Genomic DNA, 26,759 nt, shown 5'->3' on the forward strand with positions numbered 1-26,759 from the left:
AGACACAAAGATACGTGTGTTCCAAGGGCCTTCTTTATTCATTTAGCGACGTCATATGTCCGAAAGCGTCCCCTGCCTCCCATCCCCTTTCCTCTTCCACGGGCGGACACTTGCATGGGAAAAAAAATGGCTGAAGCAGTAAAGAAGTCGCTGCCCCGCCCTCCCCTCCATCATCCCCGATGAGGGCAGTTTTTACAGGCGGTTGAGATTTCTCGGTCTGTGCCCACCTGCACGTTTTGTACTTCTCATTATGCGGGGTCGGGGCGAGGATGGGGGCATTTCAGGAGCTAGAAGGACTCAGGCCTCTCTTGGACTCCGACAAAGTCCTTTCCAGCATTTTGTGCCCATTAGGACTGTGTGGCCTCCACTTGGCGACAGCACCCCCGAAGGGGAGAGCGGCCCGCTTGGCCAAGCAGACACTTGGCAGGGCTCGGATTTCCTGGACCGGATGGCGGCCCGGAGGCCGCGGCGCTGGCCGAGCACAGGATACGCGGCGGGCGTGCGCATCCCGGGATCCGCCCGCGCTCGGCCCCTGGTGCAGCTGCCGCGGATCCACCACCTCCTCCGGGGCTTGGAAGCGGCAGGAATTCCCCCTCCCCGGCCCCGCGTCCCCCTCCGGCCGGGGCTGCGGGGCGGAGTCGCCCACCTGTCATCCGAGACGCCCCACGTGGGTCGGCCTGGGTGGGGGGCGGGGGTTGAAGGCAGGGAGAAAAGGCGGAGGCGGCGAGGGAGGTGGGAGTGAGGGTGGGGAGAAGAGAGGAGAGGAGGAGAGAGGGGAGCTGCCCACAGCCGCGCGGAGAGCGAGCGAAGAGCAGCAGAGAGAAAAAAGAGGACCTGTGGCGTCCAGACTGGAACAGGTAAGGGGCGGCAGGTGTACAGAGGAGGGAAGCCCCGGGCTAGAGACAGTGAGGAGAAGACCAGAGGCAAGCGCGAGGAGGGCTGCGGACGAGGGACGAGGCAGGACGGAAAGAAGAGTAGAAGGGGGACCATTCTAGGCGGAGGAGGGGCGAGGGTCCTTCAACGAGTGGCGGCGGAGGACCCGGGGCCGCTGCCCCTTTAAGGTTGCCAAGGCGACGGCTCTGGCCAGAGCGAGGCGCATTGACGTCAGCAGCCGGGCGCTGATTGGCTGCGGCGCGGCCGTTTCCGGTGGAGCCGCCGCGGAGCAGCTGTAGCCGAGTGCATCCAAGCTGGGAGGGGAGCGCTGAGGTAGCTCCGCCGGCCGCCGCCTCGACCGCAGTCCGAGCCCGCCGCCGTCCGCCCGCAGGTGAGAGGCCTCGGCGGGGGCCCCCGCGCGCCCAGCTTCGCCGCCAGCCGCCCGTTTGGGGGCGCCGGGCCGATCCAAGATGGCGTCGCGGGGAGCGACCTGCGGGGGACGGCCGCACCCCCTGCGTCTCCCGGCCCGGCGCCTCCAGAGGGCCTCCCGCGTGCCTCGCTCCCCGGCCCGGGTCTGCGCCCCCCGGACCCCCCGGGCCCGCTCCGGCCGCCCCGCCCCCGCGGCCTCCCCGCTCGCCCTCCCGCATCTCCTGAAGGACGGTGGCGAGATGTCCCCGGAATCCGCCATCGCCCCCCGGCCTTTCCGGCTGCTCCGGGGACCCGGCGGTCCTCGTTTTCCTCCGTCCGGCCTCCTCCCCGGCCTCTCCCGCGGGCGCTTCCCCTTCCTTCCCGGGATTGTCGCCCCGCCCCCGCGGTGGTCGTCGCCCGGCCGCTCCGTGGCTTTCTGTCCCCTCTCCCCTGCCCCCCTTTTCCGGTCCCCGCCCCCCAGGTCTCCCCTTGGCCTTCCGACCAGAGCGGGATGCAGGATGGGCCTCCCTTCCGCTCGTGGCCGTGACTGTGGCCTAAGTGGAGTGAAGGGCACTTCCGTGTCCTTGCCCCCGAAACGTGCGCGGTACCTGTGACCCGCCCCCCCCCCGGCAGCTCAGTGCAGGCGCGACGCCGAACGGCGTCACCGCCGGAGGGATGCGCGAGAGATGGGTCTTCTCGGTGCTCCGAGGATGACCCCCAGGAAGGGCTCCTGGCTGGTGTGAGGGTCTGCGGCCTGAATCCGCGAGTTTCTCAAGGTGTCTGACATAGCGCCTCGCATGTGATCCCTTTGAAACGGAATTGTGTCACAACCGACTTTCCGAAAGAAAGAATCTCAGTGTTTTCTTAGGAGGAGAGGCAATGCAGTGTACGTTTTGCAGCAGTTAAATAATTGGGGGCGGGGGGAGCTAAATTGTTAAGCTTTTACTACCAAGTACGAGGACGGGTTTAATCTAGGTATATTCGATTAAAAAATTTAGACTGTGAAATACGGATATTCCGGGGTGTACACGGTGACCTGACTGCGCCAGTCCTGGGGCGTTTATGTTAATATGCTACCTTATTTCCGTTGTCCTCCTTTCGGTGTTTTAAATACATTGTTGCAAACAACAAACCAGTCTCACCGCTTAGCCCCAGTTCTCGCATTTCTACCACAGACCTGATCTTCGAATGATTTCTCTGATCAGTTGAATACATGTATTGATATTCCTGAGATGGCTCTGAATGTTTTGAAGCATAAAAAGATCTGATTGATCATTGTTCTCGGTGGCTTTCAGTCCAGTATTTTTTCAAATGCAGAAAATCCTACTGAAGTGGATTCTCAGTTCATGTGGTTGTCTGAGCTGGAAAAGAGGCTGGTGTAAATCTATCCGAAAGTAACGTGTTTTTTTGTGTTTGTTTTGTTTTGTTTTTTGTGTTTGTATTAGAGTGTTTATTTCTGAAGTAGCAGCATGAGTCTTTTTCTGTGGCCTCTAATTTACGTGCTTGTCAGGGAGCTACAGACTTTCTCATGGTCTGTTAATTAGTTTACTCGTTATTGACCCTTACCATGAAAGTTGTCAAAACAAGATGCCTAACAGCACGTAGCTCTTTACTCTGCTGATTCTTTCTCCTTTGAAATTTACAGTGTCATCTCAGTGGTTTTGTGTGCATTATATTTGGAAAAGACCAATTAGTATTGAATTTAGTTGCAAAGTGGAGGAGACCTCACTTTTATCTTCTAATCTTAATTACTTAATAATTAGGAGTTGAAAGGAAAACAGTTTATGGCTCTTTTGTTAAATTAGTAAGCTTTTAATTCCAGGATAAGGTTAGCTGCCCATTCTTATATTTGTTTATTTTACTTCACATCGAGGTAGTTTGAACCGTCTAAAATTCACTAAATGCAGTTTTATCTATTGAGTCTTCATGTGAGTTTAAAACTTAATGTTTCAACATTTTCCTGTCCAGATGAATAAAATGTTTTTTTTCCTGTCCAAATCTTTTATCGTTTACTTGGTAAGGTGTTTTTTCATTTATGTGGTTTTTGTTTTTGTTTTTTTCTATTAAGGATTTGCCCTCTTACTAGTGGGTAAGTGTGTTATCATCTAGAGCTGGAATCTGGTAAAAAGAGTCTAGGATTAAAAGTTGCTTTTATAACTCATCTGGGGTTTCTTTTGTGTTTTAAAAAATGTTGATTGCGCTAGTAGTTGGCTAACCAGAGCCTTTGCTCCAGTGGTTTGCTGGGTGAGATTAGGACACTCCCCTGGGATCCGGGTTACGTATAGGGAATGTCAGATGTTCTGTCTTGTGCTTTCTTGCTTTCACTTAGAGCTGACTTGTGTGCCCTTGTAATTCTTTGTCCCGTTTGCCATGTACACACTTCGCACGGCATCATGATTTCTTTTGTAGGAGGAGAATTGAATGAAATTCCCTTAAGGGCCTGACTCCTCAGCACCCCGCCTCTGCTGGGGATAAGTGGCTCATACTTCCTCCCGGGAGCTGAGGTTCTTCTCACTGTTGCTGCCTGCAGAGCCTAGATCCTGTGCAGCAGGACCTCCATGAAACACGACTTTGAGAGAATGCTATTTCTGTACATACTTTACTCCCTAGGCCTCACCTCCCTGTTTTAAAAAAAAATCTACTTAGAAAGAAATCCTTGTGAATCAGTTGCCTAGTGAATTTGTTAGGTCAAAGGCCAGATTGACATTTGCTCTTTGTAAACAGTTTTCACAAGCATCTGTGTGTTTTCCCCACAGCGAGCCATGGCGTCTGGCAGCACCGCCAGCGAGGAGGAGCGCAGCCTCCGGGAATGCGAGCTGTACGTGCAGAAGCACAACATCCAGGCCCTGCTCAAGGACTCCATCGTGCAGCTGTGCACCGCGCGGCCCGAGAGGCCCATGGCGTTCCTCAGGGAATACTTTGAGAGGCTGGAGAAGGTAAAAATAAATGGGGCAGAGCATGAGCTCACCCTGACGATTGTTAAAGGGGATGCCGTAGCGTGTCACTGATTTGTATCCTTTGGAAGAAAAGGAATTCTGACCAAATAATAATTGATCATCATCATCATCATCTAAAATAGAACTTCAGAAAAGAAATGTAGTTAACACACTTGAAGTAATTTTTAACTTTGTAATCAGTAGAGTTTATCAAAACCAATCTGTATGCTGAGTTTACTTGGCTAACAGGTTTTCTTTTTCCAAACATAGTTCCTTGTAACTATTTAAATTAGTACATAAAACTGACTAAATGAAATAACTGACTAGATACAGTTGATCAGAAGTAGTGCGGCACTGTACCGCAGAAACTAACACAACGTTGTAAATCAGCTATACTCCAGTAAAAATTTTTTAAAAGTAGTACAGCAGTGGTATGAAGTGAGAAATTCTACAGTACTTGAAAGCATTTAATGCTTTTTTATTCAGCAAAGCAAGTGAACTTGTAAGTTTTATCCCACCTTTTGGAATCACTGTAATGAAACAGTTGAGTCTAGCTTGTGACTGAAATTTCAGAAACTCTGAATTAGTGAAGTGTGTTTTACTGTAGAATATGTCTCAGGTGAGTCGACTCTAGAGCAGAGAGATCAAGATTGATGGTTGTCAGAATTTTACTTCACAGTTTTGGTCAGGACTTGTTTCCTCTTGAAAAAAAATTAGTGCAGTTCTTAGTCGTCGTTGTTCACCCTCATTCTGTGTATGTCAGTGGGACCTAAGCATGTGGTGTGTGCTTTTCTAAGCAAAATGATCATTTTTCATCAAGGTCGATGCTTCAGTTCACTTCCCTCAAAAAATGATGAATGAGAAAGTTTGGATTGTTAAATGTTTTGAGTAGTTTGGTTTACTTCTGAAATTCAGCGAGATAAATTTACAGGTTTTCTTAAGCATATTGAAGTTTTGATGTGGTTCGTAATGATTGTGAACCAGTTGGGAGGCATTTTCTTAGGTATATGATTGTTAATTATCTAATTGTATTGCAGAAATATTTGTAATGTATCCCACTGGTTTGGACAGTTTCTTAACCAGCATAACTTACTAGTAAAAGAGTCTGTTTTACTAATATTTAAAAAATGTTTGGGTGGCTCAGTGATCAGGAATTTTCTACTGTTTTCTTGAAAAGCTGTTTGTTGAAATTGGTGTCTAGTACCATGATTAGATTAATCAAAAACAACAACAACAAAAAACTAACCAGTCCCGGTGAATGTAGCCTTGCTGTCTTGGAATTGTGGTAGAAAGTCTGGTTTTCTCTCATTTAAGCAGTTTCCTGATAGTGAAATACTGTAGCGCCAGGCTGCTGTGGGCCTTCCCTGTTTTGAAGTGAAGCGTGTTGCTGGAGGCCTTGTTCTGAAATTGGTCACTGTAAGGGGATCCCGCTTCCCTCTGGACATCAGTAGAAGCCGTCTGATGAGGGGTGAGGTTGGTGAGACGTGAAGGGCGTGTCTTTTTATAGAGAGTGTTGAGTGTGTGGCGCTCATTTCAGAGCCTGTGCTCTCATGGCCCTGTTGAAGCACTGACCAAGGGGAAGACAAGAAATGATCATTAAAGTAGTTTCTTTGCACGTGGGATTTTTTAATTTAATGTGTGTTGGCTTCTTTGCCTTTTATTTATTTATTTATGTATTTATTTATGGCTGTGTTGGGTCTTCGTTTCTGTGCGAGGGCTTTCTCTAGTTGCGGCGAGCGGGGGCCACTCTTCATCGCGGTGCGCGGGCCTCTCACTATCGTGGCCTCTCTTGTTGCGGAGCACAGGCTCCAGACGCGCAGGCTCAGTAGTCGTGGCTCACGGGCCTAGTTGCTCCGCGGCATGTGGGATCTTCCCAGACCAGAGCTCGAACCCGTGTCCCCCGCATTGGCAGGAAGACTCCCAACCACTGCACCACCAGGGAAGCCCGGCTTCTTTGCCTTTTAATAAAAGTCACAGCTTGACACTTTTTCCTATAATTCAAGGATCTTTGTTCACTTGCATACATTCCTTTAGCCAGGGTTGAATGTAAATATCTGGACTTTGAAGTAACTAGGTTTTCGACTTTTCAGCAGGTCATTGTTCTGTGCATTAGGTGTTAGGTTATATGTGTGAAAATATGGTCACACTCTTGTCACCTCTTTGCCTGTGTTAACCAGGGGTCATGTTTCTGCTACCCTCAACTGCTCAAAAACAAATGCACCAAAAAACTCCATTGAAAGCTTCTGCGTTTTATTTCAGACTGTTACCTGTAATTTGAAGCCTCTTTTCTGCATATATTTATTAGAAGCTCCCTGTCTGATAGATCAGAGGAATTTCAATAGCTCCGACCATGGAGTGTCTTCTGTGTGCCAGGTACCGTGTGAGCACTTTACACACCTGCACACATACTCATTATTCCAGTTGTGTGAGGTTGATGGTCATCACCATTTTACAGAGGTAGCAGGTAAAACTGAGAGAAATCAGGTAACGTGGCTGTGGTCATACAGGGTAGTAGCTTTATGTTGCAGTACCGTACGACCCCCAGATTTCAGTCGTTTATTACCAAAGTCCTGATTTCTTGGTCATGTGCAGCTCTTGTGGGCTCAGCCCATCTTCTCTCCTTGGCTCCATGTGTCTTGTCCTGGGGTCGAGTGGAAGGAGCCGCCATATGTAAAGCACGCTGTTCTCAAGGCAGAGGGGGGTCAGATGCCGCAGGGGCCGGGGTCAGATCTTACAAGAGGACATGGTGTGGCGAATCAAGCCACATGCCAAGCCCCAAGTCCGCGGGACGACGGGACGTGTACTTCCCCTACAGGGAAGAATGGAACGGCAGGGGCAGGGAGGGGACGAATAGCGATGGTTGAAAGCATATCAAGTAAGCGGTGGGCACAGCATCGGAGCTAAATACTCGAGGATGTGTTGACAGTAAGTGGACTGGGAGGGGTTCTTTTGTCTGTTCTTGTTTTAATAAGTGAGAGAACTGAGGAGGGAGGAGACTGACCGAAGAATGAATGACAACAGCAAGAAAAAGGGCGTAAAAATGTATAATAGAAATCGGTGATCTCAGTAATGGCTCTGAGTCATCAGGATTAGGTTCTAGCTGATTGCTATTAAAGATGAAAACCCATGGAACAGTGTTAAAATCAAAATGCTTTTGGTACTTCAAAATTGTCTTAAAAATTCAGTTACAAGACAGTTCCAAATGAGATACTACTTGTGAAACTTTACATGAAATTTTTGTGAAATATCAGTGACAGATTTTGGGGGTAGAATTTGTGTTTTCATTTATACCCTTGAACTTTAGACTTTGGGGAGACTTGAGTTTTAAAGTTCTCTGTTAATATGGAATGGGAAAACCTTACCTGTTTACTGGAATTACCAGAATGAAAATGAAGTGGGTTTTCTTTAAAAATGTATTTTTTAAAAAAATGGTTCTATATTTGCACATGGTTCAAAATTCTGCAGGTGCAAAAGGATATGACAATAAAAAGTCTTTTTCCCACTTCGTTGTCTTCCTAGAGTGCAGCCTGTGTTCCAGGGACAATATATGGGCACTTACAGATTCGTATCCAGCACATTCTTATCCAGCATGTGCGTGGTATTCCATTGTATGGATGTACTACAGTTTATTTAATCACCATGTTGACGACCGTTTTGGTGGTTTCCAGTGTTTTACTATTAAAAGCAATGATATAATAAATAACTTTGTATATCTGTCATTTCACACACATGCATATTTTAGAATAAATTCCTGGCAGTAGACTTACTGGATTATTTGGTCAACAGGTAAGTGCATTTGTAACTAAATATGCAAATATATTAAAGTCGTTTTTGTTATAGGCTTTTCTTACTGTGTTTTTAATTGAAAATTAGAAAATCTAGAGAAATGAGAAAAATAAAGCCAATTCCTCCCTCCAAAAAATAAAAAAATAAAAATCAACCATGAGTCTGTAATAGAGATAAACACTATTAATGCCTTGATTGTTATCATTCTAGACTTTTCTTGCTGCGTTTGTATGTTCTTTTATTTGTCTTGATGCCAAATGCAGAGCCGAGTACCATGCAGGAGAAAAAGTAGGCAGCTCCTTAGTTTCTTTTTTATCAAAAAATTTTCAGAAATAGTAAATGCTGAGTTCATTTAGAATTTGAAAGACGGCTTAGAAAAATAATGGAGAGTGAGTCAGATGAATGAGAATGTAAATAGCTCACCATTCTTGGCTTTTTTCATTCTGATTTTACGTCAGGCATAACTCATTCTTTACTGAAGACCTGAGAGGAATTTCTTTTTAAGGCCCTAGATCTGAAAAATAAGAACGTTAAGTAGTTGATATCACTTTTAAACGGATTGGTTTAATAAGTTTTTAAAAGTGGGTAAACTTTTTTTTGTTTTAACTTCAAGTGTCAACCTTGACCATAAAGAATGCTTCCAGCTCTGTTAGGAGAAGTATTGTTGCAGCCGGTCTTAGTTAAATTCTAGGTTGCCGTCACGTTTTATGATCTGTTTATACCTGAGACTCCAGCTAGAATATGAGCTCCACAGGCTCAGGACTCTCTCCTATTGGTTTTTTGTTTTTTTTTAATAAATTTATGTATTTATTTATCTATGGCTTCGTTGGGTCTTCATTGCTGTGCGCGGGCTTCTCATTGTGGCGACTTCTGTTGTTCCGGAGCCCGGGCTCTAGGCGCATGGGCTTCAGTAGCTGTGGCTCGAAGGCTCTAGAGCGCAGGCTCAGTAGTTGTGGCGCACGGGCCTAGTTGCTCCGCGGCATGTGGGATCTTCCCGGACCAGGGCTCGAACCCGTGTCTCCTGCATTGGCGGGAGGATTCTTAACCACTGCGCCACCAGGGAGCCCTCCTATTGGTTTTTATATTCCCCTTGCCTAGTGTAGACTTGGCGTGGCAGATCCGGAGAATACATATCGAATTAATGGAGTAACCCAGTGATCTAGACATTCTTCTATCACTTTGCTATGCCTGAGTGATTATTCCTAGATGGCATTCTTGGACAGGGCAGGGATCTCACACTAATTTCCCAGCCTTTTGTTTTGCAGTTCGTTACTGTTGAGTGCATTACAAATCATTGTCGGTATATTATCATAATGAGTATATAATTTTTTATTTGCATGTTACGTGCCCTGTACCAGTGGCTTTTGTTCATTAATAAATATAGCATCTGTTACCCTCTGAGAAACAGTAAAGTCCTTTCAGAGTATTTCTTTTCAAGCTTGACTCTCCATTCCCGCCCCCCCCATTTGTAATTGACCTTTGCCCCTTAACTTTCACCTTGGTAATAGAGGGAGAGATCTGAAGTGACTGAGAAGGACCGTCATTGGAGTATGAGAATACCAGCTGAAGAATACCATGCTGAAGGGTCTCATTTTATAAACTTATAATTTTTTTTTTTTCAGGAGGAGGCAAAACAGATCCAGAATCTGCAGAAAGCAAGCTCCCGTGCAGACTCGAGGGAGGATGAAATCTCTCCCCCGCCACCCAACCCGGTGGTAAAGGGCCGGAGGCGACGAGGTGCCATCAGTGCCGAGGTCTACACGGAGGAAGATGCCGCGTCCTACGTTAGGAAGGTAGTTTTGATAGCTGATCACTGAGGAAACGGCTTTGGGACCCACGTGGTAGCCATCCAGTCTCCTCTGACGACTGCGTGCACTGTTTCGAGGAGCAAAACACAGACAGGATGGGTCGTACTCTGTCCTGGACAGTTCCTGGGTACTTGGGGAGCAGGTTTCTGCAACAACATGCCATCAGAGGAAATAACTAACAGTAATTATAAAACAGTGCATAAGTGAGTTTTGGGGGTTTTCTTTTGCATGTTGTTGTTTTGCAGTAGAAGAGCAGGCAGTACTCCTTTTTCTCTTGAATCATGGTGTCAGTTTCTTGACATCCTGTAATTCATGTTGTGGCTTTTAACCTTTTACCCCACAAGCGTCATTTGTCTCAGTTGGCTGTTAGAGCCAGTCTGCCATTTCGAGTTATGCTGTTAGCCTGAAGGGGGAAGAGAATTGTGCTCGCAAGAGGTTGTGAGACTAACAGTACGTGATCACAGTTTAGAAAATGACCAGTTGTCATAAAATGCTTAGTTTTGCCTCACTAATCACCTTGGGCAAGGTGATTTTGGTCTGTTCCTTTAGTTGTTGACTAGGAACCAAATACTAGCCTTTAAATACAGGCCTAGATGTAGGCAAAGGGGATTATTGAGTCAATATTTGTTGAGTACTTTGTGGATCGAAGACAGTGTGAGAGTGTTGTGTTGAAAATGTTTCACTCAGGGCAGCTTTGTTTAAATACCATGATGTAGCTTGACATTTCATTGTAATTTAGGTTGCAAGCATGAAGTGGTCTTGCTTTATGGAATTGTCATTTTGCCTTTCTGTTCTTTCTTAGGTTATACCAAAAGATTATAAGACAATGGCTGCTTTGGCCAAAGCCATTGAAAAGAATGTACTGTTTTCACATCTTGATGATAATGAGAGAAGGTAGGTACAGGTACTTTGTTATACTATTTTTCCAGTACAGCTGGTGTCCCAAACTAGTCTCATCACTGTTGCAAGTTTTAAGGCTCTTAGTAATTGTTCACCTGATAACAATCCAGGCTGAAAATCTGGGAGCTTTAACTCTAAGGTTAATGTTTGAAATCCACAGAAGCAGCACATGAAATGTAACGCGAGGCCTTCTCTCCCTTGCAGTGACATTTTTGACGCCATGTTTCCGGTTTCCTTTATTGCTGGAGAGACTGTTATTCAGCAAGGTAAGGGTTGCTGCTTTTATGGCACGCACTATGATTATTGAAGTTTGTTTTCCTCTTTAAGCCTACCATTTTCCTTCTGTTATACCACTGGATTTTCTTATTTCTTTTAATTAAAATCTTCTGAGCTAAAAGGCACACTTTGCCTAAGGGACTAATATTTCCCTAACATCTGATATAGTTTTGTTTATGGTAACTGTTAAAGGGAATTCATGCATTTTTACTTTGTATGGCGTTCCAGAACCTCACTTATTTCATATATCCTTTATATTGATTATTAACCACTTACAAAGTAAAATAAAGTAGAAAATAAGCAAAACCCTTAATATTCTTCATCATCTAGCCCGTCTCTTTATAAGGTTCTGTGCCTTCTACTGACGCTTGCCTTTTGTGACCACGTATAAGTAACATGGATCTCATCTCTTGGTGTCCTCTCTTTTTTCCTTTCTTATTTACTCTCGATATTTTCATGGGTCTTCATAATCCAGATATTTTCTTGTTTAGTGACAATCTGATATTTGTTGCTTACTATTTGAGTTGTTTCTTGTTTTGTTATAGGTGATGTAGTGTTTAGTGTCTTTGTACACACAAGTGGCTTTTTTTTTTTTTTTCAGAGGCATTCTTCACCACGAGATGACTAAAAACTCGATCAGTTTTATGACTTTTAAAATAAATTGCTGGATTTTTTTTCTTGAAAGGTTCTGTTAATTTGTAATATACTCTTTTCTCTCACAACACCTCTCTAACATAAGTTCATTATTTTACATTAATTTGGTTTGATTTGTGCTTCTTTAATTAATATGCTTCTAACTTTTTTTACTCTCCTCGCTTTTAGGTGATGAAGGGGATAACTTCTATGTGATTGATCAAGGAGAGATGGATGTAAGATTTAATAATTGCAAAAATATGTTGATAATCTTAAAAGTCAACTTGTTGATATTTATTGCTTCTAAGAGTTTCTGAAGGGCTATTACATCCTTGTATGTTCGATTCCTTTTGCCAAATATTTTACTGACACAGATACTTTCTAAAGGTAATTTCTTCAGCTAGACCTACAGTTCAGAACTTTTGCCAGATTAGTGGTTAAGGTGCGTGTGTGTGCTGTGGAGTAAGACAGGTGTCAGGGAGAGTCTGGACCGGTCATGAGCTGGGAGACTTGGTACAGCTTTCTTGGTTCTGGAAGTCTTGTTGCTCCCGTAAGATTATTAGAAAACTCGGCACCTCCTGCAGGTAAAATGCTTGCTTAGCCCGGTGCCTGGCACAGTGCTCTGTAAGTACATATAGTTAATATTAATGCTTAGTTCACTTTTTTTGCCCTGGTCATCCTTACAGAGGACCTTTTTCTTATCAGATAATTAAACTAGGTAAGCTACAGACACTCTGAACTTACTTAACTCATTGTCAGAAGTCAGCTGTTTTGCTCCGTTGTGTACCGAAAATGTAACACATTTTATTTTTTAAAACAAAGTTCAGGATTCTGACCTCTTAAAAGGGTTTGCAGGTTTTTAATACTTACGTATTTGTCTATGTAGAAAAAAACAATGCTTTTGTATTTTAGGTCTATGTCAACAATGAGTGGGCAACCAGTGTTGGGGAAGGAGGGAGCTTTGGGGAACTCGCTTTGATTTATGGAACACCTAGAGCAGCCACTGTCAAGGCAAAGACAAATGTGAAATTGTGGGGTATCGACCGAGACAGCTATAGAAGAATCCTTATGGTAAGATACATGGGTTTTGGAGTGTGGCTCACAGTCCAGACTGTGTAACTAATGTTTAAACAGTGTCACCACATTAAAATGAGCATGTTTCTTACTTTTAACGATTGAACGCTTGTATTAAGCCCAACTTAGCATTATTCATTATACCGTTTGAGACAGTGATCTTTTAGAACAAAGCTTTGGCCAGAAATAACATGGGAAACAAATGTGGTGTATACGCAGTGGTCAGCTTATGTTTGGGAATCTCTCCATTCGTCAGTCAGTGCATCTTCCCTTAGCTGATCTTTACACATTACAGTTGGCCTGAGAGGTGCTGCTTCCGAGTGCATGACGTTATTGAAGCCCACTCAGAAGCGATCAGCTTCTCTAAATGGAAAGGAGGTTAGCGGTGATGCAGGTTTCATGTCCCCTCTCACTGTAAAGGAATAAACGAAGTAGTAAAACCATTGGAACGTTCTGCTGCTGTAATTAGACTCTATGAGAACTTTCTGACAAATTTATGGAGTAGCTTGGGTGTTTAAGTCCCAGTAAATGGCATTAGTCATTTTAAATGGCTTTCTTAAATTTATGTATTACATGTCTGATTATTTGACAGTACGCGGTTGGACGTACTTAGAAAATTTTCTGTACTGGGGGATGGAGATATGTATATCTATTGTGTATATACTTATGTATATGTAATAGATACATATTATATAATAAATATTAAATAATATAAATACGTATTATACATACATATTTATAAGTATATAAATTGCCAAGGCAATTTACTGTGTAAGGGATGTTTATTATAGAGGAACTGTGTGTTTCCCCCGTTCTGTCCCCCAGATACATTTAGCAAACCTTGCAGATAAGACATTTTGGTTTAGTTTGGGGTTACGGCACTTTTTTTTGTCAGGGTGGGGTGTTGTTTATATGGCAGCAGTTGGATATCCTTCCTTCTGTGGAGGATCGGGGTTGTGGAAAAGGACCCTGGGCTGGAAATAATTCAGCCGTAGTCACATATATCACTTGGGTTTTTGTGTTTTTGTTTTGTTTTTTTTGGAGAACTGATTGTTTGCTTTTTTGACATTTCACTAACTCGTGAATTCTTTGGGCATATGCGTGGTGTCTCTTTTAGGAGCAAGTTACTAAGAGCTTTTGATTGCACTGAACAGAGGGCTTACCGTCTTCAACAGGAAGAAAACAATCATGTATCAAGCAGCAGCAGCAAGCTTTGACTTCTCTGTTGTTATTGTTCATTTACTTGAAACAGTATTTCTTACTCCACAGCATTATGTGAATTACACTTTCTTTTTTCATTTATAGGGAAGCACGCTGAGAAAGCGCAAGATGTATGAGGAGTTTCTTAGTAAAGTGTCTATTTTAGGTAAGTTTTGGAAGATTGCATGGAGAATTGTTAAATTGAAGTGTTAGTAATGCTTAAGGAAACTGATTGTATTTCATAAAGATTACTCCAGTTATCAACTCTTTTTCTTTTTTTAATGGTAACAAAAGCCACATGGAATGCAGAGTTGAAGTTTGACTAAGTTAGAAGTAATTTTAAAGTGTGTTTAATTTGCTAGTATATGACAGCCCTCTAACTTAGAAGTAAGTGTTACTTACTCCTCCTGGAGAGACAGAGGACTGGAAGTGTTCTCCTGCGTGTGGACTCCCACAGTCAGTCCCCCGGGACTTGTTTCTCTGTTGCTCCATCAGTGAGTTTATTGGTTCAGGAAAGTGAGTATTTCCAAGAATGCATTTCCGCTGTAGAAGGAATAGGTGTCATTTGCTTGCTTTCTCTGAAAAAATGCTAGAAGTGTGGGGGAATTTAGAGTAAAGTAGGGTAATTGGAGGCATTTCTACATATTTTGTTATGTGGACTTAGAGACATTATTACAAGCTGTTCTTCATTGGGAGGGGAAATGGCGATTTTTATAAGGTAATATAGTCTTGAGTCGTTGCTTTGTTATAGTGAATTGACTTTTTTGCCCTTATTTGTCCTTTCTCTGGAATGGTTACATTTGTTTAGTGTCTTGGGTGTTAGTTTGGCCTTTGGGAACAAAAGTTATTTTCTAGTTACTCTTGTTGGTTTTGTAAATAAATTCTACTGAGGATTTAAATTGATAAATTATTTCTCTTAATCTCTGGAACTATTACCTTTGGGTCCTGTAATTGTAGGTTCGATTTGCATTGATGGCAGTCTTTAGGAATACTTAACGATTACATTTTTCTTATCCCTGTACCATCGGATGCAGTTGGTATAGGTTAACTTGGCCACTGGGCTACTGAAAGAAAGCTCTGGGGTCATCTGTAAGTAACAGGAGGATCTTGGTGAGACAAGAGGTAGTTGAAGACAGGTGCCATGTTGGATTAGAGCCACTACTAGAGTATTTTGGTTGACTTCTTTATACCTTTTGTTTTGAGAATTTTAGCAATACCAAATAATGCAGAGAAATTCTTTTGATTCCTGCCTTTTAGAATCTCTGGACAAGTGGGAGCGTCTCACAGTAGCTGATGCGTTGGAACCAGTGCAGTTTGAAGACGGGCAGAAGATTGTGGTGCAGGGAGAGCCGGGAGATGAGTTCTTCATTATTTTAGAGGTAAAGATGGGGCAGCACCAGGCGGGGAATAAGGGGGACACCAGTTCTCATTTACAGCTACCATTCTTAAGATAAACAGTTTTATTTAAAAATGATCGTTCCCTTTGAAATGTTGTTGTTTGGTTTTCGGCCAGGCCACCACATTTTAAATGAGGGCTTTGCATGAAGTAATAGCCGAATTCTGACCTACTCGAATTAATTCTCCTCACAGAAGCCAAACAGAACTCAGCCATTTAGCACACAGGCTGTGATGTACTGCACCGTTCTTGTTAAAATCATGCATTTGGGCTAATTTGGCAAACAAGGATCAAAGGCAGGTATTTAAATTCTAAATGTTACAATGTTTTATATCGTCACAATCCATGGAAATGTATAGCAGATACTCTTGCCAGCCAAGGAGATCCACAGAGCAGATTCGCTGTGAATGTGGCTCAGTAGATGCTAATCGGTGTTGTTTAAACCAGGGGTCAAGGAACTCTTTCTGTAAAGGGCCAGACAGTAAGTAATTTAGGCATTTATGAGCCATAGTGTTTCTGTTGCAGACTCAACTCTTGTCATAGTGGGAAAGCAGCCATGGACAGTATCTAAATGAATTGGTGTATTGTTCCTATAAAATTTTATTTATAAAAGCAGTGAGCTTGGATTGGCCCTCCTTCTGCAGTTTGCTAACCTGCGTCTGAACCCTCAAAGTACCTCAGCGTGATGAGAAGTATCTCCTAGCAGGAACTGCTGGGGTAAATAAGGATCAAGCCTGTAGTGACTCTTTTCAATTACCTTTTATCACATGAACGCAGAGGATTTGAAATAACTGCTGAGTCCTTTTTTTTTTTTTTGCAGAGTAGCTAAAATTGCATGGGATATTTAAAATGCCACCCAGGATTTGAAAGTATTAATGCGTTTTGCGTTTTGGTGATTTTGTTATAGGGTTCAGCCGCTGTGCTGCAGCGTCGTTCAGAAAATGAAGAATTTGTTGAAGTGGGAAGATTGGGGCCTTCTGATTATTTTGGTATGTGGATTTCCTCACAATAAACACATAGTTTCTGTAAGTCACTTCTCAGTGAGCTATCACAGTCTTTCATAATCCTGTCTTTTCTTCTCTTGAATTTTATTTTTTATTTTACTTTTTCGGCTCTCAGAGAAGTAGTGTGAGATTTTGACCTTGACTCAGTTAATTAAGTTATTGATTGTCTCATATCTGTCAGTTGGTTTTTTCCTGAGGTGCAGATGTAGTGTGGCCTGTACTGAGTTACTAGGAGGAAAAATACGGTTTTCTTCTCCCCGGAGGGCGCCCCTCAGAAGACGTTTCTGAGGGAGCTAGCCTACCCTCAGCCCTTTCCCCTCCTCCAGGCGAAATCGCGCTGCTGATGAATCGTCCTCGCGCCGCCACCGTGGTTGCCCGTGGCCCGCTGAAGTGCGTCAAGCTGGACCGCCCGAGGTTTGAACGTGTTCTTGGCCCGTGCTCGGACATCCTCAAGCGGAACATCCAGCAGTACAACAGTTTTGTGTCCCTGTCCGTCTGAAAGCCGCTTCCCGTGCCTCCCTTCCGCCTCTCCCTGGCCAGGCTTCCCCACGCAGACTGCTCTCTGGCCCCTCTTTGCAGCGCCACGTGGCCACTGGCATCGCAGCTTCTTGTCGGTTTCTGTTCAAAGTTGCTCTTATTGCACCGTTTTTATTTTGGAGCATTAACTGAGGGCTCATACACAGGTAAATAAATAGAAAGAGTTCTGTGGAGACTTGGCTGTTCCTGCTTCTCTCTGTGCAGTGTTAGCGTTCGCCCTGGGCCGCGCGTGCCGTGCTTCCTGGTGAGGGCAGACCGTGCGCCACGTCAGTTACCGTAGAGTCATGATGTAACCGTGCAAGATTGCCTTTCAAGTGACAGAAGTTTCCTGTTATCATAAGCAGATTCTAGACTGTGGCCATATATGCTATATTTCTTTATAGAATAAACGATTTCTCATTAAGCTCTGAGGATTAGGAAAAACAGATATAGAAAAATCTTAGTATAGTAGAAAGACATCTGCCTGTATTTAAACTAGTTTAAGGGTGGAAAAATGCCCATTTTTGCTAATTATCAGGTAGAAATGATCTGTTCAGTTCTTTTTCTTTTTAACAAGAATTTTTATTTGTCAAGCGACTTTGCCTGGTTTTGTTTATATCTTGTTCTTAATTTTCCTCTCCAATTCTAAAATATGTTGAGGTGTGGCTATCTATACCTACCTGCCTTTTAAGGTTCACACCAAATCATAAGCTGCAAATATTGGGTAATGATTTAACTGCATCTGCCTCAGCTCACAGATTCTGATTCTACCCTCATTTACCCCGCTGGTGCCAAATGTTGATCATCAGATGCTGAATTGAGAATAAGAATTTGAAGTCTGCACTCTCGGTTGTTAACTTAGAGGTTTTGGTTAATGTATATCCTTCAGTTGAGTCCAGGATAATAATCTCTTATGGTCTTTAAGCACTGATTCCAGGAGATTGGATTTACTGGGAATAGACAGACTGAATGTCGTAACCGAAAATGGAGGTGGGCTTGCTGAAGGGAGAAACGGCAGGGGGACAGAGTTCAGTGTTGGGAGCTTTGCCCCACTCAATTCCCTGGGGCGGGAGGTGTGGGAAGAGGTTTTTTACTTTGCTTTAACCTTTCCTCCCCTTTTTACATCAACTAGAATTTATGGTGGGTTTGGGGGGTGGGGTAGGATGTGTCTGTGTTTCAAACTGGTCTAAAAGGCCATCCTACTGAAAAGTTCTGCTTTCCTATCTACCACCTTACTTCTCTGGCAGACTTTTTTGTGTAAACATGTGTTTTGAGTCTTAACTGTATTTCAGTATTTTCCAGCCTTATCGAGGTTATGTGCTGTTACATTATTCCATGTGCACCAATGATACCCGACTGTTTGTTTTTATTACTGTTATTTTTTGAAACAAAATTTCACAGTTCCATAATGTAGGCACTTTTATTTGCATTGTGATTTATATAGTATACAGGGTTATACTGGGGGTGACTGCGTTTTTTCCATCTGTGTGCATCTGGCTCTGATTTTTAATCCCCTCTCCTTCCCCTTTCCCAGGTAGTTTAAATTGGTCATGGTAAATTGTTTTCATAGATTTGAACAGCTTTTGGGTTGTTACGAAGTTTGGAGTATAAATCTGGGAAAGAGATTTTATTTACATTTTAGTGTGGGATAGAAAGCCACCTTATTTCAAATTTTTTATTTTTCAAAACGATCTTTACTAAATGAGGATTTTCTGGTCTGTATTTTGTGTTTAGCTTTTTATATTTAAAAGATTAAAAATAAAAATTATGTTCTTATTAGCTTAAAGCTTGATTTGATCTTTGTTTAAATGCCAAAACTGTACTTAACTAAATTATTTAGAATGCCATAAATGTGCAGCTTCATATATGTATATAATCATGCTCATGTATATTTAGATTCATAACAATGCTTTCTAAATGAGTTTTGTTCTTAAGTCATTTGGCTTTGCTGTTTACTCCCTTTTGTAGTTTTTAATCTAAGAAAATTTAAGTCTGAATTTAAAAATGATCACATTTAAAGCTTTATCTTTGTGCAGTCTATGTGAGAAATCACAATTGGCATCATTTGTCTCAGTGGATATTCAGGGCTTCAGAAGGCATTATTTCTGGGCTTGGTGAGTGGGTTTATGAGCTCCACTGCTCTAGAAAGCATAGGTGGCCAAAGGACCATTTTGTATTGTTTCCTGGTCACTAGCCTGATTATACTGTGTGTGCTGATATACCCTCTTCTCTTTGTTATAGATTGTCTTAATGGTAGGTCAAGTAATAAAAAAGATTAAATAATTTAATTCTCTAACGAATCAGTTTTTCTTCCCTTTCTCCTTTGCTTCTCTTTTCCCTCTCCCCGCAGCCCCCGAAGCTGCTAATTGGTGGGCACGAATGAAAATCGAAAGTGAATTAGGGGATCGGTGTTTTGAAAGAATAATATGTTTGTTTTCAGTGTTTTCCAATTCAGTTTGTCAAAGAATGAATCTAAAAACCTTACTTTAAGGGTAATTGAGATGTAGCAGATCTGTACTGAGCAATGGAAGGAAAAGAGTAAATCAAAAGTCAAAGGTTTCCTTTTTATTGAGGGTAGACTGGTTCTCTGGCTTTAGAACTTTCCCAGACTCAATGGGGGAATGTCATTTCTAGGTCAGCATGCTCTTTGGTTTAAATTTAATATGTGCATTCATATATTTAGGTATGCTTCTATATTTTGCATACATATAAAGTCATTTCTAACATTTATTTCTCAGATTTCGTAGGCGGGGACGATTAAATTGAATTCATTCGCATATTGGAATTAATTTCTTTGTATCCAGTGAAGTTGAAGATAATGTTGTACTGCCTAGAACATTGCTTAAGTTGTGCTGCTTTGTAACACGTGCACTTTGTCCAGATTCAGTAATCCCCTCCCTCAACCCGCTGGAGTTGGAACCTTTTGAGTCACAACACAATACAATTGAAGAAAATTTTCCTGGGTTGACTGTACTGGTTGTAGTTTAATTTTCCCTCTAAAACACTGGCTTATATGAAATCCCTTTTTGTTTTTTGATGACTTAAATATTGACAGTATAAAATTGAAGTAGTATGATGTTAGTTTTCTTAATATTGCTTTATCTCCAACCACAGATGAACAGCTGAACCCTTTTTGTATTTTTGTTAGGCCCTGGCAGTGTATTTCTAGATGGGCTAAAACTAAAACAACATGGAGAAGCAGTGTGTCAATCACCATCATAATAGCCATCAGTAAAGACTGTGGAGAGGAGAACATAAAAGGGAGAATGGTAAATCTCTCCCTTCTTACCCTAAGGAATTTCACACAGCAGTCAGTGTTACTGTGTACATATAAAGTTGAAATTTGTGTACTGACAGAAGTCCAGAGCTGTGACTTCATCCTGATGCTGCCTAAAAACCCAGACCACTAATGAGCAGAATTTTTTCGTTTTGCGAAAGCTCTCTGCCAGTGTAGTTTAAGTAGCTTTGTGGTTTTCTAAGCCACCACTAGATGGAGGGCTTTTTATCATCTTTGTTAGCCTTAAAGTCAGTTACAGTTGGTCCTCATTATTCACGGATGCTGTATTTGCGAACTTTGCAAATTTGCGTACTTGCTGAAATTCATTTGTAACCCCCCAGATCAGTACTCCCGGCACTGTCACAGTCATTCCCGGACTTGAGGAGAGGGGCCCGCGTCTCCCGACACGCAGGTGCCTGGCGGAGGTCAGACCAGGCCCACTCTGCCTTCTAGTTTCAGCTGAAATCAGGCGCCCTTGTTTTTGTCTATTTAGTGCCACTTTTTTGCATTTTTGTACTTCCTGTTAGTGATTTCTCTATTTAAAGTGGCCCCCAGGGAGTGCTCGTGCCCTGGCTGGGGTCCCGAGGGCGAGAAGGCTGTGGCGTGTCTCTAGAGGGGTGTGTGTGAGCCAGCTTCTCTCAGGCGTGAGCGGCAGCGCCGTTGGCCGAGCTCAGTGTCCGTGAAGCAGCAGTGGATGCTAACTGATGTGGCTTCAACACACCGTAACACAGGACTCGAGATCGTTATTGGTTGGTTGACAGAAATGTCACCAGAGGCTCAGCTCACAGGAACCTACAACCCTGTATTTCTTCTAGGGGCAGATGGTTGTCTCCGCCAATTCCGTGTCCTTGGTGACCTCATCAACCATAAAACTACCACAGATAAGAGAATCAACTACCCTTTTTACCGTCTTCAGACTCAGATTGTCCTCCTGACTTTGGGGGAGGCTAAGTGAGTTCCTCCAGACCCCTTTCTCCACCAGCTCGTGGGCTGTCCGTTCCCTTTCATTTTTTAGTTTGCTAAAACTAAACATGAAAAGTTCTTACATAGAGACAGGAGAGTTTTTATGTCGTGGAATATTGAACAGTGGTCCAAAATGAACGTGTTGGAAGAACTTGATAGTTCTAAGACTGGGGTCTTTTGTTTTCTGGTATTTTTGACAAGTGGTAGAGGCTTAATTTTGGTATTAGTGAAAAAGTAATGGATGGGTGAATAATGAGATATCTAGGTACGCGACATACTGTGGTCAAACTCGGTTCTGTTACTCTCAGTCTGTAAAGGACGCCAGCATTTTTATTATAGGCCATCTGAAAACTAGTCCGTTGTCACAGAAGAGGCTGGGTTAAGGTGGAGCTGGACTTAACCTTCCTGAGGCTCTGCAGTTTGGAATTTCAGACCATTTTGTGCAAGTCTTTGAACACCTTCGCCTGAATATTTTCCTCTCGTCCCACTGTGTGTAATTACCTGGCTCCCACTCCAAAAGGAAATGTAGGCTTGAAGTAGAAGAAACCGTTTGTGAAGTGGGAGGCCCTGAGCGGGAGTAGAGACACCGCAGTAACGCAAGGCTCTGGGATTAAGGTTCCTCTATTAAAGACTGATTTTTGTTTTAAAGCCAACGAATACAACTTCATAAATTGGGTGAGTTACTGTTGAGTTTTTGTGTTACAGTGGAAAGAACGCTTTGGGATAGTTTTGAATCATTAAGTTGCGTGATTTTAGTTACCCTTCCTGAGCCTTAGTTTTCTTGGAGGTACACTGGGGGTCAGGGGTTCTGCCTGTCGGGGAGGATTGGAAGCCTGCGTTTGATTTTCGCACATGGAGAAGGAGCTCCGTGAATGGAAGTGATGTTAGTATCCTGGGGACATAGGTTCGGCGCAGTGTACGAGTAATGGGGGGAGCCAGGGTGGGCCAGAAGCACCTCTGTCTCTGGGCACACGGCAGAAGTCTTGGATGACGTCTAGAGGCATCTTGACCCGATACCCACTTTAGCGACAGCTTCTTCCCACCCCACTTGTACTGGTATTTGTGCCTCTGGCCTGTACCAGAAAAGCTGAGCTGATGAAATCAGCCGTTTTTACTTGCTGAGTAATTAATGTGAATACACGCCTATCCCGTGTGTTTTCATGGATTGTTGAATAAGAAACAGCCTCCTATTCAGACACGAGCAGGTCAGCAGGGAGGAGGCTGAAGAGACAGGAAACCCCTGAGATGCCCACTTCTGAGGGAGGCTTGGAAAGTAAACTTGACTTAGTCCTTTCTGAGTGAGCAGTGGAGGGGGGTGGCGTCCAGAGTGTCAGACTTCTCCAGATAGCCTTGTTGCTCTTGGGGATGGGTGGGGGACGATTCCTGAATCTTAGGGGAAGGAGGGCTGTCACTGGTGGGCCCTGGTCAGCCCTGGCTGTTCTGCTGTCTCAGTGCAGGCTCATGTGCCTGCTGGACCCATTCTTCTGCTGTCCCACCTTCAGGGCCACCCTTGTTTTGCCTTCTGTTGTTACTGGATGCTAGCTTTGACAGCCTTGATGTTATTTCAATTGATGTTTACTCTTCGGATTGAAATATCCCTTTTCTGATACTCTGAGCAAATCCCTATGTTATTTTCACCTCTTGTAGTAACACTTCTGAGAAATTACTTTAGGACCAGTCAGTAGGGATTATTGTGTTCAGACTGGGCCACAGTGCTTAGAATATGAATAGAAAGTGTGCAGACTACTTTGAACCAGTTGGAGAGTTACCATATTTAGGTTTTTTTTTTTTTTTTGGTCTGCTCGTGAGATGCCAGATGTTTATTAATCTCGATCGGGAATTATCCTTGTAGATATAATAAAGATCTGGGGGTGTCCATCTGATGTCCCGTAATTTTATTTGTTACAGTTAATGCTCTCTCCTGGGAGCCAGGCTTCCAGGCCGGTCCCGTGTCCAGATTTCCCCGGTGGGCTCAGCAGGTGGTGTGTGGCCTTGAAGCAAGGCTTCTGGGGAGAGAGGGAGCCAAGGGCAGTGCTCCAAGGAGGAAAGTGCAGTGGGTCCCACTTCTTTCGCTCTTTGGGAATCATCCCAGTGCCCTGCCTGCTTCCTGAGCTCCTGACCCAGGCCCCAGCCTGGCCGGGGCCCGCGAGGACACTGTGGTCCACAGCCCAGAGTCCACCGCGGGCTCCAGGCGTAGTTTCCGAGGTTGGACTCGTCCAGCCCCTAGCTGGGGCCGGAGTCTGGGGCCGACTGTCCCGTGGGGCCGTTGGCCACGACGCTGTGCTCTCCGTGGGCGTCTATGCAGCCCCGCACGGTCCTGAGGACAGTCTGGAGTCTGCGATCCAGGGCGAGGAGGTGCGGCTCTGTGAGCACAGGGGTGAGCTGGTCTTGCAGCAGCGACTCCCTCATTACGTCGCTGAGTCTGTAGTCGGCTCGGGCCAGCAGCTGCAGGTGCGAGAGTGTTTTCCTTTTTATTCTGGAAGGACAAAGTCGGGGGACCAGGTAAGTAAACGCAAAGAAAGAAACTTCTCGAACTTACTTCCTTCCCCGCCGACAGTGCTGGGGGCTGACGTCTGGAGAGCCTTGGCCCCCAGTGTCTTCTCAGGTGCGTTTTAATGCGAACCCGGTAAGAAGGGAGTGGATGAAGGGTGGCAGCTAGGACTTCGCGGTCCTTGGCCGAGTCGCCCCGCCAAGCATCTGTGCTCTCACAGCTGTGACGCCACAGCATCGGATGCTCCTCGGGGAACCCGGACGGAAGTGCCATGTAGTAGTGACTTCTCAAGGACACTGAAAGCTAACGAGAGAGGCTTCCAGTAGGTGAAAGGCTGAAGACGTGTGCCGTCTCAGAGGCCGCGGGTACCGCTGGGCTCCAAGTTGTTTCTGCTCGACTTTGTCATTCTGATTTCTCTGTGTCAGATTCTAAAATCAGGGCTGGAAGTGGGGTAGGGCCAACCGTGCCTGTAGGAGTTTGATTTCTTTTTATGTGGGGATGTGGCTTGGAGTCCGGTGTGCAAGCAGCGTAGGTGCCCACGTGTCGTCACACACGACTCCTGTCGTCACACACGACTCCTGCCTCGCGTCGTCACACACGACTCCTGTCGTCACACACGACTCCTGCCTCGCGTCGTCACACACGACTCCTGTCGTCACGACTCCTGCCTCGCGTCGTCACACACGACTCCTGTCGTCACACACGACTCCTGCCTCGCGTCGTCACACACGACTCCTGTCGTCACACACGACTCCTGTCGTCACACACAACTCCTGCCTCGCGTCGTCACACACGACTCCTGTCGTCACACACGACCGCCGCCTTTGCTACTCGGGAGGGGCGGGGCTAGGGAGGGAGGCACACGTCAGTTACCCCAAGAGGTGGAGAAAGGGAGTTCCGCCTCTGCTCTGAGTTTTCCAGCTGGAAATAGAGACCGTTCTGCTACGTGTGGACCACGTATTTCTAATTAGCTCCGGACCCTGCAGCTGTGCAGGTGGGCCATCTTGACCAGCTCGGCCGCAACACCGGAGAGGTGTAGAAGCAGGGCAGAGATTCTCTGGAGAAGTGTTGGCCAGGCAGGGGCCTGAGTACTTCCTCTAACCTGACATGAGTTCATGGGACTTCAGTCAGGATTTTGCTTGGCCGGCGATCAGGCAGTCACACTTACGAGCTTACGTGAGTGCGGGGCGCAGCAGAGGTCTGGTTAGTCCTGTCAGGGGCCGTCGGGCTCTTCGGAAAGTGAGTGATGATCTGAGTGTGTTATTAAAGAGGGCGACCGAGAGGTTTTAAAAGATTAGATCCTAAGTCATCTGCTGGGAGATGAGAGTGTGAGAAGTGCTGGGGGCGGTTCTGTGGTTGTGGCATAAGGAACGAGGTCGTGCCTGTCATTCCACCCACCCGCATCCTCGGCCAGTGAAAACGGATGCAGACCTGCACAGCTTGGTGGCAAGCAGGACGAAGTGTCACAGCTGTGACCCGTCCCTGAACGGAAAGCTCACCGGCAGCACTGCGAGAGCGGCGAGAGGATGGAGATTTCGTCGTGGGAGTGCCGTCCGAACCTGCGGGGAGGAGAGACAGGCTTTCACGGGGGCGGCGGGGGCGGCGGGGGCGGCGGGGGCGGACGGGCACCACCTCCCGCCTCAGTGCTTCCTCCTGCCTCCCCCTCTGCCGTTTCTGAATCCCAGCTTGGGGTAAAATGCCAGGGGTCACGGCGGCTGCCTGTCCAGCCCTTCTCCTCCATCAGGTCACAAGAGCGTCCGTCCACATCTGGCAAAAGCAAGCGTCAGTCCGTTCCTTTATTCACCGGCCGAGGAGGCCAAGGCCGAGCACGAGGGTGAGCCGCGCGCTGGGTCTCCGGGAGGGGAGCGTGGGGTGAGTTACGGAAAACGTGGGTCCGCTTCCTAGCGCGCTCAGGCTGGAGGAGAGTCAGGCGGCGCTCAGCCAAGATCAAGAGCAGAGGAAGCGGGGCCCGGAGGGCCCGGAGCGGACGGGACGCGACCGCGGAGGCCCTGGCTCGGGCCCGCCGCCCCTGGGCCGCTGCACGGCGGCGCCGCCGGAGAAGGGCCGTGGGCACGCTCACCCCCTGGCGTTGTCCAGGTGAATCAGGAAGCCGTCGTCCCCAAATTTGCTGAACGTCTCGTAGTGGTGCCGGTCCATGTTCCCTGTGGAGGAGGGAGGCGTGGGCGCGGGCTCCCGCCCCGTGAGCCCCGCGGGGCACGGAGGCCGGAGCCGGAGCCCGGCCGCCAGCTGTGGCGCCCCCAGCGTGGCCGGTGGCATCGCGGAGGGAGCAGGAGGGAGCCCGGCAGGCGGGCAGAGCCGGTGTGAGCTGCTGGCCACTCGGGGGCTTTGCCCCGGCGCCCCTGCTCAGGCGCGGCCCGGGCTCCAGAAGCACACGGGCCGCCTCCCGGGGCGCACGGCCGCCTTCCTGGCGCGCCTGCCCTGGGCGCCTCCCCACAGCCCCCCGGCCGGAGGGGAGCCCGGCCTCTCGGGGAGCCGCGTCCCCGGCCTCACAGTGACGTCCCCTCCCGAGGGCGGCCCGCTCGCTCCTGTCCCCGGGGCCTCTACCACTTGGAGCCCGTGGGTGGCGCGAGGTTACTGAGGCCGGTGGCCCAGGCCACCAGGGTCCCCCCCCCCCGGCCGGGCCCCGCGGGCAGCACGCACCCGTCAGGAAGTCGAAGATGGCCATGTCGATGATGTTGAGGAGACGGCCGCTGCTGCTGTGCGGGTAGACCTGCTTCACCGTGTCGCAGTAAAGAGGGTTGACCTCCCACCTGGGGGAGAAGAGGACCTGGGCTGCAGAAGCCGGGCGGCAAGGCGTCCGCGCCCGCATCCAGGCCCCTCGGTCCTGCCCGGGCCGCTGGCGGCAGGCGCCCCCCGGAGGAGCTGGGCAAGGACCTGGGCAAGGACCTGGGCAAGGACCCGCCGGAGCCGCGGACTCGCTGGGCCAGAACGGCTGGGGCCCGTTCTCTGCGCGTGTGCCAGGGGGGCACCTGCTCCCTCTGCGGCCCCTCGCCCAGCCTCTCGGGCGCTGGCCCTCCGCTCTCCCGAGCCGCTCGCAGCGCCCCTGCCAGCCATCCTCTGCCATTTCTCTGCCACATGGGCTCCTCCGCCTAGAGCGCCCCCAGGTCCCTTTTCGTCTGGGGGGGGTCTTCCTCAGCCTTCACGAGTTCCTAAGGATCTGTCACGTCCCCCAGAGATTCTGGCCCGGTTACTCCTCT

The 26,759-nt window shown here is 46.3% G+C and overlaps 2 protein-coding genes across 7 annotated transcripts in view; one reads left to right on the top strand and one right to left on the bottom strand.

Annotated features, from left to right (window-relative positions):
- The first annotated feature begins 528 nt into the window (after nt 1-528).
- Nucleotides 529-19,098, top strand: PRKAR1A (protein kinase cAMP-dependent type I regulatory subunit alpha). Of its 2 annotated transcripts, none has more exons than XM_082442935.1 (11): nt 529-857; nt 4,038-4,217; nt 9,626-9,796; nt 10,614-10,705; nt 10,916-10,977; nt 11,810-11,856; nt 12,533-12,691; nt 14,000-14,060; nt 15,152-15,273; nt 16,198-16,279; nt 16,621-19,098. In XM_082442935.1, the coding sequence occupies exons 2-11, from the start codon at nt 4,044-4,046 to the stop codon at nt 16,791-16,793; spliced, it is 1,143 nt and encodes a 380-aa protein (XP_082299061.1). In that variant the 5' UTR covers nt 529-857; nt 4,038-4,043; the 3' UTR covers nt 16,794-19,098. The 2 variants fall into 2 exon arrangements, with proteins under 2 accessions (XP_082299061.1, XP_082299062.1); XM_082442936.1 differs by lacking the exon at nt 529-857 and adding an exon at nt 943-1,264.
- Nucleotides 19,099-22,930: 3,832 nt separating this feature from the next.
- The window catches only part of FAM20A (FAM20A golgi associated secretory pathway pseudokinase), a 47,395-nt gene continuing 43,566 nt past the window's right edge, over nt 22,931-26,759 (bottom strand). Inside the window, exons 8-12 of one of the 5 annotated variants that reach the window (XR_014257829.1) lie at nt 26,203-26,312; nt 25,622-25,703; nt 25,041-25,100; nt 24,415-24,643; nt 23,401-23,526 (exon numbers count right to left, since the gene is read on the bottom strand). Coding sequence is in view for 2 of the 5 variants with exons in the window: in XM_082442937.1 (XP_082299063.1) it covers nt 23,274-23,526; nt 25,041-25,100; nt 25,622-25,703; nt 26,203-26,312 (505 nt within the window). In the remaining 3 variants the exon portion in view is untranslated. Of the gene's footprint in view, nt 23,527-23,691; nt 23,845-24,414; nt 24,644-24,939; nt 25,101-25,621; nt 25,704-26,202; nt 26,313-26,759 lie in introns of those variants that run through there. The other 4 variants (XM_082442937.1, XR_014257827.1, XR_014257828.1 and 1 more) reach the window with 4 other exon arrangements.

The sequence above is a fragment of the Balaenoptera physalus genome (assembly GCF_965194825.1).
Source record: "Balaenoptera physalus genome assembly, chromosome: 20".
Classification (NCBI taxonomy): domain Eukaryota; kingdom Metazoa; phylum Chordata; class Mammalia; order Artiodactyla; family Balaenopteridae; genus Balaenoptera; species Balaenoptera physalus.